The following is a 23225-nucleotide window of genomic DNA, read 5'->3' as shown; positions in this document are numbered from 1 at the left end:
AAAGGTATCACTAACGGGGTAAAATATGGTCAATCAGATACTTCACGAAATGTAAATCCTGAAAGAAGTATCATATGAATGCATTGGCAGGCTTAGTTTTAGTTAAAAAGTCAACCCTTTGTTTGAAGTAACTGCACATAGAAGTCCAGAATTCCGTGCCCTCATGTTTCTTCAATGATTTAAAAGATATGTGATCAGAGGTACAAAGGTTATCGTACAATTTCTTGAAGCTAAATAACTCAAAATCGAAGTTTTTGTACGCATCGATTCTATTATAACCACGGACTTGCTCCCCGTTTTGCTTGAAGTATTGCTTCGATTTTGCCAGGTCAGCAGGATCGAACTTGTGGAAACTGGCATGCAAAAACATTATATCCAAGGAAGTTCCATCTGGATTCTTCATTTTATCTTGGAAATGATTTGGAAGTTGGTACTTCACAGGTTCTAATGGTTTTTCAGTGGCCAACTCCTTTAATACTTGCTTGTGTCTTTGGTAATCTTGTTCAAAATCTGTTTGCATCAAGCCAACACCTTTGAATTGATTATCAACATCGTTAACATATCCATCGAAGCCTATGTTAGTTTTGACTTGGTAATATGGAAGATGTAGTACATGAGCAGCAGAAATAAATGTCTCTTTGTCACCCTCACCAGCAGTCCCCATTGACATCATGTAATAGTAAAGATCAGGGCCATAAATGTTATAATAAAGGGCCAACAATAGAGTTGACAAATGCTTCTTGTTGTCAACCATCATCTGTCCAGACTCTGTGGTGGTATCAGCTATTGTACCATCCAGGTCGGCAAGGGATACATCCTCATATAAGTGTTTTGCGATTTCTTCTCTTTGCTTTAGGTCGTGTGTAGTATAGATGGAATGGTTAGGATCATAGGTTTCTGGAGGGGATGCATCGTCGTTAACGTTTCTTACTCTCTTACCCAAGTCATACTTTACACCGGCAATATCGTAGAAGCCTGGATTGGTGAACCTCTTCCACAAATCAGGCCATAAAATCAAACCGTGGGTCTTGAATGCCTCGGTATCGAAGATGTGATCTATGTTCTTCATGGCGTTGTTGTCGGCATCGATGAACACAAACTGCTTAAAAGATGTTAAGAGCAGGGCCAATGACTTAATCTGGTAACTCTTGAATCTAACCTCTTTGTCCTTTTGGAGAATTTCAAATGGGACTTCTTGACTCATCATAACACACCTACCGTTGTGTTTTGGTAGCCAATTGTTACAGAAATCAAATTCACCTTCGTCTTCAGGCGGGAACATCACTTCAACTGGTAGTGTAGATCCATGGCGTCTCACAGTTTCGATCATTAGCATGGCCAGGATAGTATATCTACCTCCACCAAGCGTGACTATACCTTTCTCATTAGGATACAGCTTCTTAAAGTCGGATTTTGAGATGGCAAACTCACCTTTATCGTTAAAGAGAGTCTTCATGTACCTTGAGTGGGCTTCAGACAATGTTTTGATGGCGTAATCATCCAGGTTCAAGCACGCCTTCAGGTTCTTTGCGGACGTCCAGTGGAATTGGTCAATACCTCCCGATGAGACATCACCTTTCTTTGGGCAACTGCTGGTCTTCAAAGCATCTCTATCTAGCTTAAATGGCGATGGCTTAGCGTCTAGGGCAGCCCTCAACACGTTTCCGATAAGAGTCTTTTTAGCAACTGGATCAGGCAGCTGCATCGGCTGGACACGCGCGGCAGAAGATGCATATTCTGTGTTGCTGTTGTATGGTATCAAATAATCAGTACCAAAAGAGTGGCTGAAAATAAGAAACAACACTACCACTTGGATAGCCACGAGTAGCTTCCTCTTTCGTAGACTATTCATCAATAGTCGCATTGATACCATCTTTAAGCTGTCTCTTTTATGTTTAAGACCCTACGTAAAACGGTTTGTGAGTAGTTGTGCTTGTGTTGTGCCAATGCTGTTGCTATACAATTTTTCTGTACTTTGTTTATATATAATTTACATACTTAAGTGATTCTTGAATTGACCCACGTAAGTGATTAATTATCGTGACGGTACAGACCTTGTATACATGCAGCAAAGGGTAATGAAAAAGAAATTTCAATATAACTTCTACCTCATGAATTAGAGTTCAAGCTTTGTCTTTCCAGCAGTTCACCAACTTTTTTCACTTACAATTTGCAGCATTTTTTTTTTTTTCACTCTTCCAGTACCAGTTGTTTTGATGATAAGGCAGTAAAGACAGAGAATAGCATAGCTGATAGCCTTGTCCGGAGGATGACTTTGCGTTACTGCAGTCTGTATTTGTAGAGGACATTACATGGAGGAATATAGCCTAGATGCTACTGTGGGTGTGAGTATTCCCTACGGGATAGGCACAGGTATTAAATCCGTTCGCTCTTCTCCCATTTAAGCTCGGGAGGTTTATGAATTGTCTTTAAAAGCAGAAATGGTCGCAGCAATGTAGTCTACATAGGAATATGAATTAATGTACAGTAAAAAGTCTACACCCGGCAGCTAGAGAATCTTTTCCATTTTTTTTTGCCCTATAGTTGCCCCCAGTGCTGGTATTATGTGCGATGTACGATTTTTCTTCAATGTATTATTTCCATCTCTTGTACACTCTGTTTATTGTCCCTGCCGTCTCCTATTAACAAAAAGCGAAATATGGTGCTGCGATTGTTCCCATAGGATTGAACATAGGGTCGTTCAGATTTACGAAAATCTATGGTCCTTCTTTTGACACCTTTGAGGACGCTTGCAGCTACACTATATAAGAATTTATACGCGACTGGGACCTGATGTAGCCCAAATTTTACCTCTTTTTGAGGGTAGCTTTTAGTCGAATAGATATGTGACGACGTTCGTATATCAACAATTATAATACGTATTGTCAAACTCTAACTCCTATCACATTATGGAATCGGGGGTAGTGCAAGCTATATCCCGGTTCCTGCCTTTCACGCAGGTAGCTCCATCTTTTCGCGTCTTGCTTCACCTCTTGTGGCTCTCTCACTGTTACAGCAGTGCATTGTGTGCAGGACCCCCTCCCAGCCTCTAAGATGGAGCGCGACCCGCAAGAGTGGAGGGAGTAGTTGCTCAGTGCAACATACAGCTGTACGGTCAGCAGCAGGTGGGGAGACTGATGCCGCAATAGTGTTTCGTTAATAGTTATTAGATACTTTCCCTTTGCCGATATTTTGGTAAGAGTTTTGTGACTGTCTGCACCCATACATCTCAGATACTGATTAGAGGAGCTACCACAATTGAAGTGTTTTTTTTTTTCGAATGGTGTAGTCGGCCCCAGGTTCTGTTTGACAAACTACAGTCCGTGCAGGGGGGCCACACCGTGGTTCAATTACTGGGGTCCTTAGTGGAAACAGTCTGGGCTTGCCACAGATTCGTATCGGTCTCTAGGCTGGGGAAGTTTGATTCAATCACAGTGGCCCCCTTCTAATCCACCGGCCCGGCTTCACAATTGCCATTACGAGTATGGAGAATCGATTCTCTCTGTCTGCGTCTTCTAGACCTTAGAGAGGGGAACCTCTCCAATACCATACTCTGGGCCCCCTACTAGCACCCACCTGGCCTGGGCTAGTGTTGGACCAGCCTGAGGAAGACCCCAAGTTTTCCCAGTAGATTGCACAATTGAGAACGAAAGAGCTCCGCCAGTGCCTCACTAACGTTACGTTCCAGCAGGCTAGCAAGTTGGGTTTCTGTCTAGCTAGTGCCCACCTTCTGCCTAGCAAGTAAGCCGAAATTCAAGTCTAGGCTGAGTCCTTCTCCGCCCCAGCCCTTTGCTGCACCGGGTGTCTAGTAGGACTCTCACCTAACGATGGCCAACGCTGTCTGATGTCTGCGTTTTTTTTGCAAAATTTCCAGCGACTCTCTGAAGCTGCGTACTGAGCTCATCACACAATAGGTTAGTGCCTCTGTGGTTCCAACCTAGAGGTTGTAGCTTATACGTGTATTGGTTACTATTCGTTAGCGTCTTTTTTGCAATTTGTTAAGTACTATCTATTAGAAAATTCATAATTCTTTACATAGTACTATCATTTAAAATTTGGCTTTTTTATTTCAGGTTTTGAGAAACCGATTCAAGAAGGGATAGCACAACTATTACAATAAACCAAATCTATCTGTGTATAAGATGTCTTTGCCAGCTACTTTTGATCTTACCCCAGAGGACGCCCAACTTTTGTTGGCTGCTAACACCCACCTAGGTGCTAGAAACGTTCAAGTATGTTAATAATACCATTTTTCCAATTACCAAAACTGCACAATATGAGAGACAATCGGTTCGAATACATGATGGGTGTGTTCATGGTGATAATAAATTCCAATTCCATAGAGATGAGCAAGTACTGAGAGAGAAACCTATAATACAAGTAGTGGATATAATGCTTAAGATGAACGAACTTCTAAGAGTTCTATGAATGAGAAATTACATATGTTTGCTGAAAAGGCTATGAAATACCACGAATGAGATAATATCGGATAAAAACATGAATCAGTTGGCTTCTTACTGAATAAATTGTAAAGTCATTGTTGGAGTTTTACTTGAAGCCTATCAGGAATGGATATTTTATATGGACAGTAATGCTCAAATTTAATGAAACATTTCCCTAAGATCGAATGAATGTGGAGATTGAAAAATTTTATTGTGGCCAAAAAGATCTCATAAACCATCCTGCGAAATTTGATATACTGTGGGATATTATAATCTTTTTGCAGACATGAAATGCATTGATCGAAACGTTTGGCATCCATTTTTAGGAATGTTTTTTATCACCTTTTATGTGGCCTCTTTTCATATTGCGGTTTATAGAAGTCCTGAACACTAAGAAAAAGTTACTAACATCATTGTTTCATTTTCTCGACTAAAGCTATTTTCAATTATTGAAGATAATCTTTCAGAGATTGAAATCTTATTTAAAATAGGTCCACCAAGAACCATACGTCTTCAACGCTAGACCAGACGGTGTCCACGTCATTAACGTCGGTAAGACCTGGGAAAAGTTGGTTTTGGCTGCTAGAATCATTGCTGCCATTCCAAACCCAGAAGATGTTGTCGCCATCTCCTCTAGAACCTACGGTCAAAGAGCCGTTTTGAAGTTCGCCGCTCACACTGGTGCTACTCCAATTGCTGGTAGATTCACTCCAGGTTCTTTCACCAACTACATCACCCGTTCTTTCAAGGAACCAAGATTGGTCATTGTTACCGACCCAAGATCCGATGCTCAAGCCATCAAGGAAGCTTCTTACGTTAACATCCCAGTCATCGCTTTGACTGACTTGGACTCCCCATCTGAATACGTCGATGTCGCTATCCCATGTAACAACAGAGGTAAGCACTCTATCGGTTTGATCTGGTACTTGTTGGCCAGAGAAGTCTTGAGACTAAGAGGTGCTTTGACTGACAGAACCCAACCATGGTCTATCATGCCAGATTTGTACTTCTACAGAAACCCAGAAGAAATTGAGCAACAAACTGCTGAAGAAGCTGCTCAAGAAGCTGGTGAAGAAGAAGCTAAGGAAGAAGTTACTGAAGAACAAACCGAAGCTGCTGAATGGGCTCAAGAAAACGCTGACAACGTTGAATGGTAATTCAATCGTAACTAATATGCAGGGATATCTCATAATTTCATTTAATCATCTTCTACATTATTTCTTTCTTTTTTATAAATTTTAACATAGTCAACCCACACCTTTTGTAAAGAAAAATTAAGAATAATCATTTAAAAAAATGTTTTAAGTTATTTATTATATGATAGGTCTTCATAGCTTTATCTTAAAGGAAGAACCTCACGAATTCAACATAAACTAAGTTATATTATGGTGAAAACATTACGATACCACTATATCGGATTCTGATATATCGTTAACAATGATAAAATGTGATGATCATTAGTGATTTCTATTCATTTGTAAAATACAACTTGCAAAGTAGCTGGTTAAATGTGAAGATTCATTTAAGGAATAATCATAAAGAATGAAATATAATTTAGAAATGTTTTCATATCTATTAAAATGCAAATTTTACCTACTATTTAAAAATAATGCGATTTTATTTCAGGACCTTCATGACACGATCAAACAAACTTTCCATTTGAATATTCTGTATATTGTCCATCATGCTTGTGAAACTGTTCATATTGATAGCCTTGTTAGCGAAATTACCATTAATGAATTCTAAGTCTACATCGTTCTTATCTTCAGTATCAACATTTTCAGCTTCCACTTTTTGAGAAGATAATTTTTTAAGTTCTTCATGGAAACTATTACCACTTTCGTGATATAGGCCGTCGAAGACACCTTCATTATTGACCTCATCAGACATTTCTGTACTAACTGTAGCACCAACAACACCTAATCTTGATTGTATATCCATGAAGATAAAATCACTTTCATAATTCCACTCAATACAAGAAATGTACTCATCATGGCTATAGGAGCCGACTCTTTCCGAAAGGTCAGCGGAAAATATTATTATACTTGATTTATAGTTAAGTGTTTTGTTATTGGATTCATCTTCGACTTGTTGGTTAACAACTAAAGCAATTTGACCACTCTTGCTATTACAAGCAAGCAGTCTTGAAATGTTAGTGTTCTTGTACACGCCATCGATGTATGGGAAAAGATCGTATGAGTGAGTTATAGCACCTGCTAGAATATCAAATGCATATAATGTAGTTTTGGTAGCAACAACTAAAGTCTTGTCATTTGATAATAGTAAAGCTTGTATTTCAAAATCAAATGTCAATTCGCTGAATGATGATTCGAATTTCCTTAATGTATCAAATTCTATCACTTGAAGCTTATCATCAAATCCATGGAATATTAAACTACCATCTGAGGACCATGCCAAAGATACAGAATTACTAAAATGATTGAAATTTGGTAGGGACACTTTTGTTAAACACCAGTTTTTCTCATGCTTTTCAAATGACCAGTACTTTAATCCGCCATTATTGTCGGCAGTCAAGCAACCTTCGGAATTGTTAATACATGATGGCGCAACCAAAATCTTGGTAATAGGAACAGCTAGACCATGGGGATTTAAAACCTTAGTTTTCAGTTGCCAGTCTCCTTCACCAGATTCTTTATTCCAAAATTTAAGTATGTAATTTAGATCTTTAGATGATGGAAGATCCTCAGGAGGAAATTCTGTCTCTTGTGTGATCATCCATTTACCATCTTTGGTAAATTGGACCTCAGTGATAAGAGGCTCTTGGATGTTTAGTTCGGTTCTAACCTTACCCATCGCACCAGCAACAGCTGAAGTCACGTATTGATATGCAATAGGTTCATTCTTATAAAAGTCGTAAACCTGAATTGCTGACATGTGTGGAAAATAGATTTGCTTAGATACAGGATTGATACAAGCAGGAACAGTGAAGTCTTGCCTTTTGTTTTTCAGTAGTTTCTTCTTTAGTTTCTTCTTTGACACAACTGATGATGAAACAGACTCTGATGTTTTTGTATTCATCGAGGATAATGGTTGTTTACTATTTTTGGTTTCACTTGAGAAAACTGCCAAAGGGCCTGTTATTGAAAGGACAGAGGTCAGGTCTGCAGCATTTAGTAGCAGTATTTGATAGTCTGCAGATGTAACATTTTCCGTCAATTGTAGAGTCAAGGAGTAGAACTTACCATTTCCGATGGTATCAATATCAACAATAACACCGTTCAATCTGGGCAAGAACTGTTGCATATTGGTGGCTAACTGCCAAAAGCTGAGCACTTTTTCCCAACCACCTGAAAGTAAGTAAGATCCATCATCAGTAAACGTTAGGGACAAGACAGAATCTATGTGCCATTTGAGTAGTCTGGTTTGTAGATCTGCTAAATCGACTATAGTAATGACACCAGAAAAGAAACCCACAGCTAACTGTATACCATTGTTATCAATAGCAATGGTCGATACAGTTTTAGAGTTACTGGACTGCGATACAGTAGTTGATGGTAAAATAATTGAAAGATCAAACTCTTGGTTTAAACTATCATCGAAAATAGAAATACACTTGAATATCTTCTCAGTTTTGCTAGATCCTTCTGACTTTGGTTGTTCGACCAAATAGGATAAATACAGATTGTTGTTGGACCAAGATATATTTTGCACATTTTGTAACTCATGTGTGCATGTCAATGATATATTGTCCTCAAACGAACAATCGTATAAGTAATAAGCAAGTGTGTTGTCGCTGTTAACCTTAGATGTGATCAATTTTATCTGTTGTGTTGCTTCACCAAATAGTATCTTTGAAATACTTTCCTTCGGATCGTTTAACTTTGCACTTATGTTAAGATGCTTTGGGTCTTCCACTAGTTTACCTTTCAAGTTGAGAACTAATAGAGAGCCAGTGTTCGTAACAATAGAGAGTAATTCGTTATCGATAGTATCATTAGTCTTTGTCATGTCTCCGAAGGCAAAGTGCACAATTTTGACATCATCATTCATGAAGACAGTGTTCAAGACTTCGTGGTTAGGAAACTTGATTGTCTTCACACAATGTTTAGTTTCTGTGGAGTATATCTTAATCTGATTATTGAATGGGATCACATAATGGGTAAGGTCATCAGACAGGAGAGTGGAATTCTTCTTGGAGTCTGGTGTGTCAACGTTCCTTGCCAGAGATGGTTTACCACCTGAGACTAACGACAAATGAAACTTGTCGATATCCATATTTCTTTATTTTCAAAAACGTAATCTATCTTCCAAACTGGGTATAGTTAATATGCGTTTTATACCGCCTGCCAGAATAACTTGGATAAAAAGTAAAAGCTAAAACACAGTAGGATTTGCTAGTACTTGCAGTCAGTTCCAACAGCAGATTACCAGAATATCTTTAATTTCTAGACTTGTTTTAATTTTATCAGCTTGTGTAATCTCAATGTTAATAGCTCATCTCATCGCATCGCATCTATTCAAAAAAAAAGAGTCCTAGACTGTAGTTTGCAAATGAAAAAAAATTCAAGAAAATATCAATTAAAATTTTCCATTCAATTAGTCCCAAAATGTCCAGAAACATCTGTAGCAGTAATCATATTCTTCACTCGGAACCCTCTCAGAAACACCTGTAGTTGGGAGCTAAGAAAAACCAGAACCCACATATGTTTGAACCGTACATTATGATTATCACATGATATCTTAACCATAGAACTAATTTCTTCAAATTGGCGGCTAAAAGAATCGATCTGCTGTCTAATAGGTTAAAAATAGAGGACGTGCCAACACTTTATTTTGAAATGCATAGCCATGTGTGTCTGGCGCAGACAGTATTATTTCCAATGGCCCATGTAGTCGCAATCGATTTTGCCAATGGGCAATTACATGAGATTTCTGCAAGAAATGTGGAAAAAATGAGTTGCTGTCTTGAAGTTCTTAAATAGCATACCTGAAAGTAACAACACTTCCTCCTCCTGACTACAGAACGCCGACTACACCTTTTAACCGCTGAAAAGTATACTATTAAGAGAAGTGCAAGAGCAAGAGCCCCTAAGGGCCGGGAGGTGAGGGCCGAAAGTTAGAGCCAGCTTTCTTGCATTTTATTATGTCGTTGTATATGATATTCACATTTCGCGTTTTCTTCTACTTTTCCAGCTTTTGTACCGCGATGCGAAAAAAAAGCTCGATGTGTTTACTCTCTATTATGGGCTTTCAGGTTTGCAATGTTGGATTAAAAGTATTGTTAATGGGAAGTGTAGTGCTTTTAGCGGTGTAAGCTACCGTTGGGCATTGTGCTGTCTTGTGAGGAGGGCAGTCTTCATATGTAGTTGTAACAGCGACACCAAAAAGCAAATTTAAAGTCAAAAGCCATGGAGGTGATCGTATAGTACGTGTCTTATGCAAAAACAATTACTCCCTTTGTTTACAACATTGCAAACAAAAAACTCCCCACACACAAGCAGTGCGAACAAAGTTGAATGGATTTCTGCCTCAACTCTAGCAGGAGAATAGTGTTGGGATGATCTTTCGCTGCCCAAACAACGCTAATCATTTGATCTGCTCCTCCCCCGTTGCAAGTTTGCGATAAACAAAAGGCCTCTTCTATATATACTTCTTTAACTAACAGCTTTCCCAAAGTTTACGTGTTTTATAAACAACAAATATATTGTTAAATTTTGGGCTAAAAAAAGATTATTTTATTATAATACTATTTTTTTTTCACTATTCTGTTACTGAAGTTGATTAATACATTTTTTAACAAGATTCAAGCAAACAAAAATAATATATCGTATACATAATCAGTAATGGCTGCCAAGAAAGTTACTAAGGATACTAAACCAGGTTACAAGAACTTGATCATCGAAGGTTTGAAAGCCTTGAACAACGGTAAAGGTGCTAGTCGTGTAGCATTGAAGAAATACATCAAGGATAACCACTCTGATGTTGCTTCCGTTTCTTTGTTCGATAGCTACTTCAACAACGCTATCAAGAAAGGTATCGATAGCAAAGAATTCCACTTTCCAAAGGGTCCTTCTGGTGTCTTGAAGCTTGTGAAGCCAGCTTCTACATCTACCACAACAAAGGCTAAGACCACAGACAAGAAGGTCACCAAGAAGTCCACCGCTTCCAAGGCCTCCGAAAAGAAGACTCCAGCTAAGAAGACCGCCACTGCTACTACCAAAAAAGTAACCAAGCCAAAGAAGGATGAGAAGAAAAAGACTACTCAAAAGAAGTCTAGTGCTATCACTTACAGAGAGATGATTCTAACGGGTGTCCTATCCATGAACAACGGTAAAGGTGCCTCCCGTATGGCTTTGAAGAAATTCATCAAGGACAAATACCCAACTAATGTCGAGAAGGTAGTAAACTTCGACTACCTAGTCAATAATGCCATTAAGAAAGGTGTAGAGTCCGGTGAGTTGTCTCAACCTTCTGGTCCATCTGGTATGGTTAAGATCTTGAAAAAGGGTAAAGAGTCTATCAAATCCATTTAAGGATTGAGTCCTTGTGATTTTTAGTTTGGGCTTCTAATAGATACCCATTTGTGTCATAATTTTATGAAAAAAAGAGTCAATTAAATTGTAATATGACTGAACTTTTTTTATTTTCCTAATAATGAGAATAATAGTTTTGTATTAAAAAAAAATAAGTGGATGATAGTTGATCGTCCACTCAACGTTTCTCATATTCTTTCTCTATTATGAATGTCAGTTGAAAGTTTCCTATTTGAAAAAAAAAATTGCTCTTTTTATTTTGTATTTTAAGATTAGGGTTATAGTGTTTCACTTCTTCATTACTATTCAGAATTGAAGTATTAATAACTCTAATCAGGTTCTATCAGAACAAAACAAATAAAGATACCCCTTCGATGGATTGTAATACTACTGTTTATTTTTGGATAAAAACTTTCATTAATTCTCATTTTTTTTCTCTCTTTTCTCTTTATTTTATTTTCTATTTTCATAATTATATTATTTTCTACCCTTTACTTTAATTTCTCAAAATTGTCTCATACTTTTTGCCAACATGAAAGGTTTCCTATGTATGTAGCTCACATTATTATATTTTCATACAGCAAAAATACGATGAAATTTATTATTTGGTATTTACTTCATTTATTTCAAACTTCAATTCTACTTATAAGTTATAATTTAAGTGGTTGATGTTATATCAATCACAAGTAAATACAATTCTAAAGACAAATCTGATTTTTATTCTATTACTACAGACATAGTTATTCTAACAGAGAAATAATGAATACTATTCAGTTGGCTTTCCAGCGATATTTATAAAACTGTAATATTATGTACATATGTGTCATGTGATCTCTCATTTGATACGTTATGTAAAATTTTCCAAATGCTATTCAGGGAGTTGAAAGACCTTAGGGCTTGAGGGACAATACGGGGGTAGTGAAGGAAGCCCTTATGCGATCTGTTGTGTATAGTGGATATAAGTCCGATTAGGTCTTTATATAAGCACTGGAATAGGTCTTAGGCTTCACTTGGGCGGCAATTTTTTTTTTGAGACTCTGCAAACAGTAGGTAGGCTAAGCAAGTGCTAGTAATAGTTGATAATTCCAAAGATAGTCAACAAGAGAGTTCGTTTCTAACTGAGAATTTGATTATATATTTCGAAGTTTGACGGTTTTACCTTTAGTGGACTATTGCAACGGTGGCCCTCTCATAATTTACTGTTCCCTCATAGAAATGACAGGTGATATTCAGATGGCGTCTTCGGATACTGAAGACGTTAATAGGTTTGCTAATATAATCGAAGACTTACCGGTAAAGACGAGACTCACGCTCTCTACATTATCGCTTTTAAATGATGTCTCAACACAACTGTTAAGATTTCTGATATCAAATGCTCACACTCCCAATGTTATTGCAGTCATCTCAAACAAGGAGAATTATATCTCAACAGGTGAATCGGAGATGTTCCACACGCTGGTGAGGATCTTCAAAAATATCCGTGACGTTTACGAGTCAAGAACGCCGCTATTGAATGTGAACAACGTTGCTCCTGGTTTGTGGCTTTTGAATATGCCTCCACCAACTATACTTAAAGGGCACGAAGCTTATATCATATCTACTATACGGAAGGCCAATTTGGTAACATTCATTCTCACGGTAATAAACTGCTTGCCCTATGGTTTTGATTTCTTACAAAAAGTTTACTTGGACGTTTTTTGCCCTAATACTATCCTAACAGATCAAACTAATGGTGATCAAGTCTCAAAATTTTTAAAACCTCAAGCTATCATATATCTAGACTTAAAGACTCATGCGTACATTTCCTCGATCCGGGACCACCTGGGCGCCAATGAACAAATACCCGATGCCGAAAAAAGAATCCTACTGGATACTATCTTCCCTGATAATATTGCCATGAGACTTGTGAATAGAAAGATTGTTGCCCCAAATGAGAAAAAGATTTTGACGCCATCTGAGAAAGAATTTGTTGGCAGATGTGAACGTAGGAAAGAAACACTAATTAAGTTTACCAACTACACAGACTTATTAAATAGCTATGACTGGACATTTTTTGTCAAAGAATTGCTTGAATATTGTGGCAAGAATATGAACTTGATTGTTTGGGGTAAGAAAGGCAGATCTAAAACTGCCCTTTTGGAGTTTAATCCATCTGACTTCGACCCACAGATTCTGTTTGCTACTGGTAGCCACCTGACCACCGATTTAGCAGTAAATTCTCATGATCCTAGTCCTATTGGAAATACATTTGATACTGGAAATAAAGAAAAGTTAATTGACGCCAATGAACTTCGACCACTTACTGATGCAGAAAGTGAGAGCATTAATAATGAGATTCAATCTGCATTACAGAATGAGAGTGGTCAAGGAATGCAGAAAAATTTTATGGATGATGCACACATGAGTGGTGGAGAGAATGTTCATTCTCAGTTAGTGGATTCGAATAATTCCATTTTATCTGATGTTATCAGTAAGTCTCCTTCAGTCAAGGTGGTGAAGGCCAAAAGAACATGGTCAAAGGAGGAAGAAAAAACTTTGATCACAGGTTTAATCGATCTGGGACCTGCTTGGGCTAAGATTTTAGATCTTTATGGCCCTGGTGGTAAAATCAATGAAAATCTGAAAAATCGGACACAAGTACAACTGAAGGATAAAGCAAGAAATTGGAAGTTACATTATTTAAAGACCGGTAAGCCGCTGCCAGAATATTTGAATAGAGTTACAGGTAATCTAGATAAAATTGCAAAGACGAAAAGAAGAGGAAGTAAGGAGGGGAGTATTCCCCCAAATTGATTATCAACTTTAATTTATTCTTTCGACTTTAAGTTTCAAAAAAATCTGGCATGTTGTTTCCCTCTTATTATTTTTGAACTTGTTGTTTGCAAACATTGTTGTATATGATGGCACTAATATTCCAGTCCATGACCAAGAGCCTGAATCAATTATTCTTTCATGTATTTATGCGGTGTAGTCAACCCTTTATTTGATGTTTTACGAAATTCCTTTGGTTTTGATAGTCTAGTTATTTCATTTAGACGTTTATAAATTATTTATAGTACATTTTTTATTCGGTATTTTTCTTGACGTATTCCCACAGACTCTTTAGTAATCCTTCAGGAAGACTGTATAAATCGATGATAAACTCACCTTCTTCTACATTATTCGTCACATTCATCTCTGGAGTCTTGTTGTCTGTAACCATCTGGACTACGCCAACTAAGTCATCTTCGTTCAATTTTGTCAAACCGAAAGCCAGCTTCTCTAAGTCAACATTACCTTTTATCGTAGATGCAGTAGTAGTCTTTGCCTTTTTCGTTTTGGATTCGGCTCCAGTATTTGAGCCTGTCATCTTTCTCTTTGAGCCAGAACTTGTATCTTCTGTAAATCCACTTTTGGCTAATTCAGCAGTCAAAGTTGGTTTATTCAGTGGAACCTGGATAACATGGTCTACTTCGTATGATTCCTGCAGGAAGTTTAAGTCGTGAGATATCTTTCTCTCACCACCTTTCTCCAGGAAGTATAAACTGATATCTAACGGGAAACCACCCCAACCTTGTTCTACAATCTTGAAAGGAGGTTCATTAAATGTTCTATTTGGGTTTGCAAATGTTGGATGCAAATGGTAAACCACTTTATCGAAAATAGTGGCAGGCATCTCTTTGCCCTCTTCATCTAATAGTGCAATCTCAATACTCCATTGGCGCACTGGAAAATTCTCTACCGGAGGAACATCGGGCAGAATGTGTTGTTCTGTCTTGATTCTTATTGTTCTCTTAGTCGACTATAGAAGAAGAACTCGAAACTTATCCACCAAGTGTTTTTTTCTAATTCAATTAAAAAAGATCGCGTCATTCGCGTACTTCCAATCCCATTATACACTTGTCCAGTACAGGTAAAGCTCACAAGTTCAGAAAGTTAGTAAACATTGTCCTCATATAAAATAAAATACTATGATGTCTGTTCATTGCAAATATTTAGCATAGACCCTTAAAAAGATTATAGTTTAACATACTGCTACCATTTGTTCCTTAGTGTTCCTGTGTGCTCTTCAGACGTAAATCCTGGAAAGAAGAATTGAATGCCAGTTCTATATTTCTATGTATCGGCGTCTGCAGGAGCTTTACCAGAGATGATTCACACGAAAATGCTACTTTGTCAATTCAGCTGCCCTCGATTACGCTTCCCAATAGTCTGTATTCAGACGTTACTGGTGTAGAAGCCTGAACTTCGCTGAGTTTCTTAATTTTTTTCTTCGAAATATTTTGTCACTATAGTACCGTCGTTTTGAAAAAAGAAGTCACATGATCAATACCTTGTGAATATATTCTTGTTGAAGGTATATAGAAGTTTTAGTAAGTGTTTTCGATGTGGCTTCAAACATTATTTATCTAGCAATATTATTCAGTTGGAGTATATATTTTATACACGCTGTTGGATATGTATATTTTTTTCGTGAATCGAGGCATATTTAATAGTTGTATAGTTTGTTTTATCATTCGAATCACAAAATATTTGGAAACGGTAAAGCAAATAGTATGGCATACAGTAGCCATTGGTAGTGGCCCCTGTTGTTTAAGTGGTTACCAATGTTGTCAAAGAATTCATCTTCGTTATCGCCCAAGTGCGGTTCAGTGTGATTTGAAGGTAATTTGTTACTGTTCTTACTTTCTTTTTCTTCTTCATCGTCACATAATTCGTCATCGCTATCCCCATTATCTTCTGAGTCATCATAAGGTTTACCCTTGTCCCCAGAACGAGAATCTTTACTGTTTTCCTCACTCTCTTTGGTCTTTTCAGGTTTGGAAGAAGTGTAAATAATGGTTGAATGAGTAGTTGTCTTTGTAGAAAGTGTCGTCTTATGATCTTCTACTGTCTTGGAATTGGGTTTGGTTTTGGATTTTGTTTCCTCATTTTTATCATTGTTCTCTTGCTTGTTTTTATCTTCCTTCTTGTCGTTATCATCCTGCTTTTCCTCCTCATCATTTTTTTTATCCTTATGTTTCCAAGTGTTTTGAACTACTTGGTAGTCGACGTCGCTTATTTTATCAGCTTTGATAAATTCAGGTACATCTGGTAAGTCAGCAAAAATTATATTCGTCGACTTAGTGAGAGTGTCAATTAATTCTGGCGAATAGGATTGTTTGTCAATGCGGATTACCAATGGATTGTCATCGGTGCCGCGCTGAATAGAATCACTGCCAATTTCATCGGTTGATAAAAATGCTCTAAATTGTTCAGCAACCACAAAGGATGCTAAGATTTGAGAAGAGAAAATGAATGGCCTTTTCATAATTTATGTTGGTTTCTTTTTGGGAGGTTAGATTTTTGACTAAATTGATTTTTGGTAGTGAAGGAATTTAATATTTTGGACTTGTAACTAGCAAACGGTATACTTTAGAGAGTAAAATGAAATAAATATATACAAGAAAATAATAAAATCTAAATGATTGGTAAATTATAAATATTGATCTGTTTGTGAACTCATCTATTCCCTTAATCGTATTCCGGCCGTTTTTGAGTCAAATTGCTGCACTAAAACACAAAATGTGGTTTTGTGACGTTCATCATCGAAGCCTACCCGCCCTAGTGGCCGCGGACTGTCGATCCCAATAGACACTAAGAGCACCTGCCTTGCAAACAATGCAATATTCTCAACAGAAATTGCTTTGTGTTCACTTCAGAGAATGTTTGAAATTAACTCCAAGAGATGAGAAAAGTGCAAAAAATTATTTCAGTACATATAAGAGACCGTGTCTACAATATATAGTCAGAAGAATAAAATATATCTAAATATTCATAATCTAGCATCTAAAGAAGACCGGACCAAAATATGCCATAAACTATTATATTAAAAAAATTAGGTTTATTTTTTAAGAAATAATTTATTGTTGACCAGCCAAAGCAGCGATCTTGGCAGCAACACGAGCATCTCTTTCTTCCTTGGTCAACTTCTTGGCCTTGTACTTCTTGGATTCAGCAGCGTATTGTTCCTTGGTGAACTTCTTTTCAGTTGGCTTGAAGGATGGGTCAGCTCTGATAGCTTCGTGAGCGGAAGCGTAGATGTCTTCAATGGAGTCGGCATCGATGTCGTCAGCCAAGTAACCCTTGAACAATTCAGAGAATCTTTCTTCATCATCGTCAGCCAATTCTTCCATGTATTGGGAAACGTGACCACCGAAGATGTAAGATCTCAATAGTTCAGCGTCCAATTCTTCAGCTTCGAAGTCCCAACCTGGGAATCTGTTTTCGGAGTGAGGAACGTACAAACCACCGTCAGAAGCACCCTTCAAAGCACCGAAGACTCTAGCACCAGTGGTGGTTCTTTGTAGACCAATGTCCAAGTAGACCTTGAATGGACGTGGACCATCTTCGACGGCTTCGGTCAATTCGTATTCACCTTCAACTTCTTCGACACCCTTGTAGGTTTCGTCTAGACCCAACTTTTGCAAAGCTCTTCTAGCGATCAACAAACCAGTAGCGTAAGCAGCAGCCCAGTTAGTCAAACCGTGGGTAATACCGTATCTTGGCAATTCATGAGAGTAAGCAGCAGCCAAGACAATGTCACCAGTGATGGTAGAGGAGACAATTTGACAGATGATGTCCTTGTTGGTGAATCTAACGACCAATCTGTACTTTGGAGAGTTGTACTTAGCCTTGTGTTGAGCGACCAATCTCTTTCTTTGGTAGTAATCGGTCTTACCCTCTCTTCTTCTTCTGAAAGGAGTTTGGAAACGAGAGTGGTAAGCAGAAGTCTTCAAGTTTTGGATAAAAACCATTGTTGTCAAAGAATCTAAGTTTGGTGAGGGTCTTTGTATATGAAAAGTACTACAATAACAATTTTAAACGCTACTTAAAATAATAATATTTTTATCGTATTCTCCAAAAGATATATGAATCAAAGATAGCAGTCACCAGTCTAAAACTCAATCAATTGAGCTTATGGTGCCCATTCCTGCGAAACGTTGGAAGCTCATCGCAAAACTTTTTTTTTTGCAACAAAAATTTTCATGTAGTGCAGTACGTGCGCGTTCCGTGTGATTACCGTGAATGGGTATACGTGTCTCTTTTCTCCATGTTTGGCCTCTGTGGCTACTCCATCTCTCTACGGGGGAAATACAAGAAGTTGGCCTCCTCCCACTGGCGTATACCTCCTCCCCACACCAATGTTCAAACTCCGTGGGATATTCCCGAATGGGGAATATTGGATGGGCAAAATTTCGAAAAAAGGCTGACGATTTCTTCAGTAGATGATGTTGGAGGCCATAGCAATACAATGTCTGGGTGTATATATATAGTGTCTGGGTGTTAGAACTGTCCCAATTGGGAAATGGTCTATCAGAAAAACAGTCACTGATGTGCTGGACTTTTTACATGTGACTTTGACAGCGACTGCGACCGCGACTGTGACATTTCTAAAACAATGGCTAAACTCCATACTGTACTTGGCAACTAGCCTGATATTGAAGCTGTATGATCGCCAAGTCGTATATTTAATGTAGATGCTGTTTCAGGAGTCAAATAGGGTTGGTTTTTATATATTACTAGTTATGTGACTATTTACAAAATGGTGGTCGTGCTTGTCCTTTCTCGTTTCATTAGCTTCGTTAACGTCTTTTAATAAATACTTGTCCCCCCCACAACCTCAATCCTTTGTCGCATCTATTACCTGTGGGGTTAGGATCTGTGCATTTGCCATGTTCACATCCTCGACAGGCTGGTGCTCAGAGACTGCGGAGCCGTCTCCGTAGTGGGCTCTAAAGAATGTGTAATGTAGGATAAGGTCGTCTATGTTTCTCATTGATGGATCAGAGGCGAAGTCTGGGTCGATGAAGAAGAACACGGGCATGTCGATCTCTTCGCCCGCGGCAAGCTTCTGCTCCTCGAAGCAGAAACATTGGATCTTGTTGAAGTACTGCGCAGCATCACCCGGTGTTATACTGTACGTGGCCATCCCAATGATATCCTTGTCACTGTTGTTCTTGGCTTTGTAAAACGCCAACGCCGTCTCTCCTGGCAGCACATATACCTCTCTCTGTTGAGGTGTAAACTTCCATGGAAGGATCTGAGAGACTTCACTGGTGAATGACACCCTAATACGCTTCCCCGTGTCCACGGGGATCAACTTGTCATCCGTAAACTTCCTCTTGTCAGTGATCGGAACACCACCAAACCCAGTACGCGCACAGATGGCTCTGTATAATGGCACTGCGGCGTACGCTAACCCGAGAAATATCACCGCAACACTGCCAAAATAATATGCCACCGTCCGATCCTTGTACTTCCTATCCTTAGCCATCTTCATATCCCTCAACTGCTTGATTTCATCCCTAGTCAGTTTCGAAAAGTCAATGTTACCATTAGAACTACTCTTTGCTGAAGATGAAGGCCCATTGCTACTCCAACGATGGCTCACTCGAGGAACCATGCGCATTTGCGACAGAGGAGTCATCCTCAGAACACTCCGGCGAGCTGCCATTCGAAGGCCCACTGTATATGACATTATTCCAACTACCCTAACACAACGGAGTTTATACAGGTATTACCTTAATAATTGATCGAGGTAACCGAGTCTCTATGGCCTCTGTATGTACCTGAAATATTGATGCATTTTGCGTAACTTTTCATTTTCCCATCCCGCAGCTTAGAAATTGACAAAAACCGAAGACCCCTTCAAAGGGACAGATGACGTTAATCATTTTTTCAAGAACCAATGCAAGTTTTAGAAACAGTTCGCTTAGCAAGTAGTGGAGAATATGACAGCGTCTGACGAACAAGTCATCCTCAAGAGTTATTACACTTGAAACAGAAACCGCTGTTGTCATATCCCCAATATTTTCCGCGAGGTCTGGAGCTGTATCATAGCAACTTTTAGTGAATCAGCTACTAATTCCAGAAGGATTTGATATTACAGATAATTGCAAGACAGGCTTTTCTTTTAACCACAACTCGCTAAGCACAGCATCATATTTTTGACATGGAAGAACCAGCAGCCAAGAAGCAGAAGAAGCTGTACAAATCATGCATATTTTGCCGCAGGTCGCATGTGAATTGTGATCATCAGCGACCTTGTTCGCGGTGTATCAAGAGGGAGATAGGCCATTTATGTGTTGCTGATGAGAATGTCTCTAATATACAAAGCCAATACCAATATAAGAATAGTATGTCGCCAATAGGGAGCACAGAAATCCCAAATGCTGAGATCAATATAGGTGATGAAACCCGTGCAATTCAGGGCTCGAATAGCAGCGTATATGGTACAGAAACACCAATATCATCCTCTAACAATAACCTATTATTACCCCCACAACCAAACTTTGTATCGGAAAATGTAGGATCCGAGTTTAGTTCACTCAATGAATTCCTGATGATGTTGGAGAATCCAATACCGGGTGAATCAGAAAATACCAGCCAAAGTAATAAAGAGCAAGAACGTACAGCTCACTCCAACATGGAAGATAGCATAGAGAATACGCAAGAGCAGACCGATAACAATGAAGGTATTATAGGAAGTGTTAGTGTGAACCAGGAAATCTCGCAGGATATAAACGAAGCAAGTAGTAAAGCTAACGGTACCAAGACAGTCAATGATGGACAAGGGCAAGAACAAGACCAGGAGCATAATAGACAAAAACTGAATAAACAAGAGAGCAGCAATTCTAAAGCTCAAAGTGACAAATATGACGATACACCCACATCAAAGGAACAGTTCTTCCTAACCGCTGCTGATCCGTCCACCGAAATGAATCCCGTAGACAGACTGAAGCTAGTTATCAACGCGAAGCTAGAAGCAGGGCTATTAAAACCATATGACTACGCCAAAGGGTACGCAAGATTACAAGAATATATGGATAAGTACATGAACGACACGAATAAGCAAAGAATTTTGAAACCATTAATGAGCATACGACCTGCATTTAGGACCATAGCCAAGTCGTTAAAGGATGTAGACTTGGTTTTAGTAGAGGAGAGCTTTGAGAGGATGTTACTATCATATGATCGAGTATTCACTTCGATGAGTATGCCTGCATGCCTCTGGAGACGTACTGGTGAAATATATAGGGCCAACAAAGAGTTTGCATCGCTGGTAGACTGCACGGTGGATGATCTGCGCGATGGTAAACTTGCCATTTACGAGTTGATGACTGAAGAAAGCGCAGTAAATTTCTGGGAGAAGTATGGTTCCATTGCCTTTGATAAGGGCCAAAAAGCTGTACTCACCAGTTGCTCGCTGAGAACCAAAGACGGCTTGAAGAAAAGGCCTTGTTGTTTCAGTTTCACAATTAGACGTGATCGGTACAACATCCCCATCTGCATTGTTGGTAACTTTATCCCACTATCTCCTACAAGAGATCATTCCAACTAAACACATATGCATAGACAAGTTATATACAAAACCACAGCATTTAAAATACTACGAACGGAAGCAGTAATATATACGATATGTGAAAAAAGATACAAAAAATGTAAGTCCCACCAGCCCTTGCGAAGTACGTAATGGCGAACCCTAGGCGTATTCAATAAAGAATACGTTAAGGGAAGCACAAATGTTCAACACAAAAGGGCATTAAGACGAACTCGAGTATGATCTCTCCGATGGACTTGACGCTTCTGGTATGACAATACGGTTAAAACGTAATAGGAAGCAACACGGTTTTATAGTCCTGGATTGTATAATCCGCACGATTATTTATTGATATTTTTTTTCTGTTTTCAAGAAGTAACATAAACAGGTGAAGATATGTACTGATGAGATGAGCTCTCCTTATATAGTCCGATTCCTCAATGAAAAAATTTTTTTTCTCTTCGTGGTGTCGTAGCAAACATCATAGACTTGTCTCACTTATTTAGGGCCACTAATAGTGGATATCTAGTGGTAGTGTTAGTGGGAAAGTAAAAACATAATAGTTAAAATAGATACCTTGTGAATATATAAACTATAACACATATGGTGAAGAAAAATTAGACCTGCAAAAATACGAGAAGTCTGTATCGTTTTGCCAACACGGAATAGATTGGCCAAACGGTACTGTATAATAAAGAGCCTATCTATATTTTTGAAAGGATGAAATGAATAATATGCAAACAAAGATAAGTTTAGGGAATGAATAAAATAAAAACTTCAAATTGGAATGAATGACTGGCTGATGAAACCCTTGTAAGGTTTTCTCTCAATTTAATGGAATGATATCAAATGAAAATAAGTAAAAAAAAATAATGGGGAAAATGCTTGGGTGTATATTTGGGAGGGTATAGCGTTAAAATTTAGAGCTTTCTCTTCCTTTCCTCCTCTAGTGCAGTGTTGTCGTAGATGTTCTCTTAGACTTGTAGTCCTTAATTGCTGCCTTGATAGCGTCCTCTGCTAGCATAGAGCAGTGCAGTTTGACAGGTGGCAGACTCAACTCCTTTGCGATGGTTGTGTTCTTGATCTTGGCGGCGTCATCCAAGGTCATGCCGTGCACTAGCTCAGTCATATACGAGGAGGAAGCGATCGCGGAACCGCACCCGAACGTCTTGAACTTCACGTCCTCTATCACGCCCGTCTTGTCATTAACCTTGATCTGCAGTCTCATCACATCGCCACACGCAGGCGCACCAACCAGACCAGTACCCACATTAGGAAGCGTCTTGTCCATAGACCCCACATTCCTAGGGTGCGTGTAATGCTCTATAACCTTGGGATGATACATCCTCCTTCCGATATTGTTCATAGTGCCCTTGGCACCTATGGCACCTATGGCACCCATGGCACCCATAGTACTTCTAGCTCCAATGGCAGCACCGCCTACTGTCACAAATCTCTGCAAAAACATTTTTAGTTGCTTGTGTCTGGGGTCTGCCGGGGTCCAAGATGAAATGAATTGTGCTTCTCTTATATATGTGAGAGCCCCTGGGCATGGAAGACACAGTGGGAAGAAGACACACACCCCCATCTCCACTAGTTCTCTGCACCGCTTTGCTCCGCAGTGCTCCGCTCCCCTCCGTAGTGCTCCACGCAGTGCTCCACGCAGAGGTCCACGCAGAGGTCCCCGTACACTTTATCTCCGGGCCGAGTTCTTGGTAATAGAAACGTATCGGTGACATCACTGTGTCTGTGCTGTGCTGTGCTCTGCCTCTACAAAGTGGGCAGGAAAGGAATTTGTAACGAAAAGTGTAGATTCCAGATCCCTTCCCAGGCCATCGCCGCGTTCTCGCATTACTCCTCCGGGGATGCACCCGGATATCTCCTCGTACGTTACACCTCTCTTTCCTACCATGTGATGATTCTCTCAAAACTGTGTTTGTGGTGAAT

At 39.0% G+C, this 23225-nt stretch overlaps 11 protein-coding genes across 11 annotated transcripts; 4 read left to right on the top strand and 7 right to left on the bottom strand.

Annotated features, from left to right (window-relative positions):
- Window positions 1-70: 70 nt before the first annotated feature.
- On the bottom strand, window positions 71-1873 carry MNN5 (alpha-1,2-mannosyltransferase MNN5; the record flags this gene model as incomplete). The annotated part of the gene is made up of 1 exon (XM_449471.1): window positions 71-1873. One exon carries the CDS (start codon window positions 1871-1873, stop codon window positions 71-73), a length of 1803 nt encoding a protein of 600 aa, XP_449471.1.
- A 2269-nt stretch (window positions 1874-4142) lies between these two features.
- Window positions 4143-5599, top strand: GVI51_M02717 (40S ribosomal protein uS2; the record flags this gene model as incomplete). Its single annotated transcript, XM_449470.1, has 2 exons — window positions 4143-4232; window positions 4934-5599. The coding sequence occupies 2 exons, from the start codon at window positions 4143-4145 to the stop codon at window positions 5597-5599; spliced, it is 756 nt and encodes a 251-aa protein (XP_449470.1).
- Window positions 5600-6059: 460 nt separating this feature from the next.
- NAN1 (Nan1p) lies at window positions 6060-8678 on the bottom strand (the record flags this gene model as incomplete). The annotated part of the gene is made up of 1 exon (XM_449469.1): window positions 6060-8678. One exon carries the CDS (start codon window positions 8676-8678, stop codon window positions 6060-6062), a length of 2619 nt encoding a protein of 872 aa, XP_449469.1.
- A 1568-nt stretch (window positions 8679-10246) lies between these two features.
- On the top strand, window positions 10247-10936 carry HHO1 (histone H1; the record flags this gene model as incomplete). The annotated part of the gene is made up of 1 exon (XM_449468.1): window positions 10247-10936. The coding sequence occupies one exon, from the start codon at window positions 10247-10249 to the stop codon at window positions 10934-10936; it is 690 nt and encodes a 229-aa protein (XP_449468.1).
- A 1215-nt stretch (window positions 10937-12151) lies between these two features.
- On the top strand, window positions 12152-13729 carry TBF1 (Tbf1p; the record flags this gene model as incomplete). Its single annotated transcript, XM_449467.1, has 1 exon — window positions 12152-13729. One exon carries the CDS (start codon window positions 12152-12154, stop codon window positions 13727-13729), a length of 1578 nt encoding a protein of 525 aa, XP_449467.1.
- A 271-nt stretch (window positions 13730-14000) lies between these two features.
- TAF14 (TATA-binding protein-associated factor TAF14) lies at window positions 14001-14957 on the bottom strand (the record flags this gene model as incomplete). The annotated part of the gene is made up of 2 exons (XM_449466.1): window positions 14001-14717; window positions 14949-14957. The coding sequence occupies 2 exons, from the start codon at window positions 14955-14957 to the stop codon at window positions 14001-14003; spliced, it is 726 nt and encodes a 241-aa protein (XP_449466.1).
- Window positions 14958-15437: 480 nt separating this feature from the next.
- SPO19 (Spo19p) lies at window positions 15438-16226 on the bottom strand (the record flags this gene model as incomplete). The annotated part of the gene is made up of 1 exon (XM_449465.1): window positions 15438-16226. The coding sequence occupies one exon, from the start codon at window positions 16224-16226 to the stop codon at window positions 15438-15440; it is 789 nt and encodes a 262-aa protein (XP_449465.1).
- Window positions 16227-16818: 592 nt separating this feature from the next.
- Window positions 16819-17712, bottom strand: RPL5 (60S ribosomal protein uL18; the record flags this gene model as incomplete). Its single annotated transcript, XM_449464.1, has 1 exon — window positions 16819-17712. One exon carries the CDS (start codon window positions 17710-17712, stop codon window positions 16819-16821), a length of 894 nt encoding a protein of 297 aa, XP_449464.1.
- Window positions 17713-18578: 866 nt separating this feature from the next.
- COX11 (Cox11p) lies at window positions 18579-19436 on the bottom strand (the record flags this gene model as incomplete). Its single annotated transcript, XM_449463.1, has 1 exon — window positions 18579-19436. One exon carries the CDS (start codon window positions 19434-19436, stop codon window positions 18579-18581), a length of 858 nt encoding a protein of 285 aa, XP_449463.1.
- Window positions 19437-19910: 474 nt separating this feature from the next.
- RDS2 (gluconeogenesis transcription factor RDS2) lies at window positions 19911-21299 on the top strand (the record flags this gene model as incomplete). Its single annotated transcript, XM_449462.1, has 1 exon — window positions 19911-21299. The coding sequence occupies one exon, from the start codon at window positions 19911-19913 to the stop codon at window positions 21297-21299; it is 1389 nt and encodes a 462-aa protein (XP_449462.1).
- A 925-nt stretch (window positions 21300-22224) lies between these two features.
- ISU1 (iron-binding protein ISU1) lies at window positions 22225-22866 on the bottom strand (the record flags this gene model as incomplete). Its single annotated transcript, XM_449461.1, has 1 exon — window positions 22225-22866. One exon carries the CDS (start codon window positions 22864-22866, stop codon window positions 22225-22227), a length of 642 nt encoding a protein of 213 aa, XP_449461.1.
- Between the last annotated feature and the right edge of the window lie 359 nt (window positions 22867-23225).

Source organism: Nakaseomyces glabratus, chromosome M, assembly GCF_010111755.1.
Source record: "Nakaseomyces glabratus chromosome M, complete sequence".
NCBI classification, from domain to species: domain Eukaryota; kingdom Fungi; phylum Ascomycota; class Saccharomycetes; order Saccharomycetales; family Saccharomycetaceae; genus Nakaseomyces; species Nakaseomyces glabratus.
This window is presented reverse-complemented; position numbering and strand designations above follow the sequence as displayed.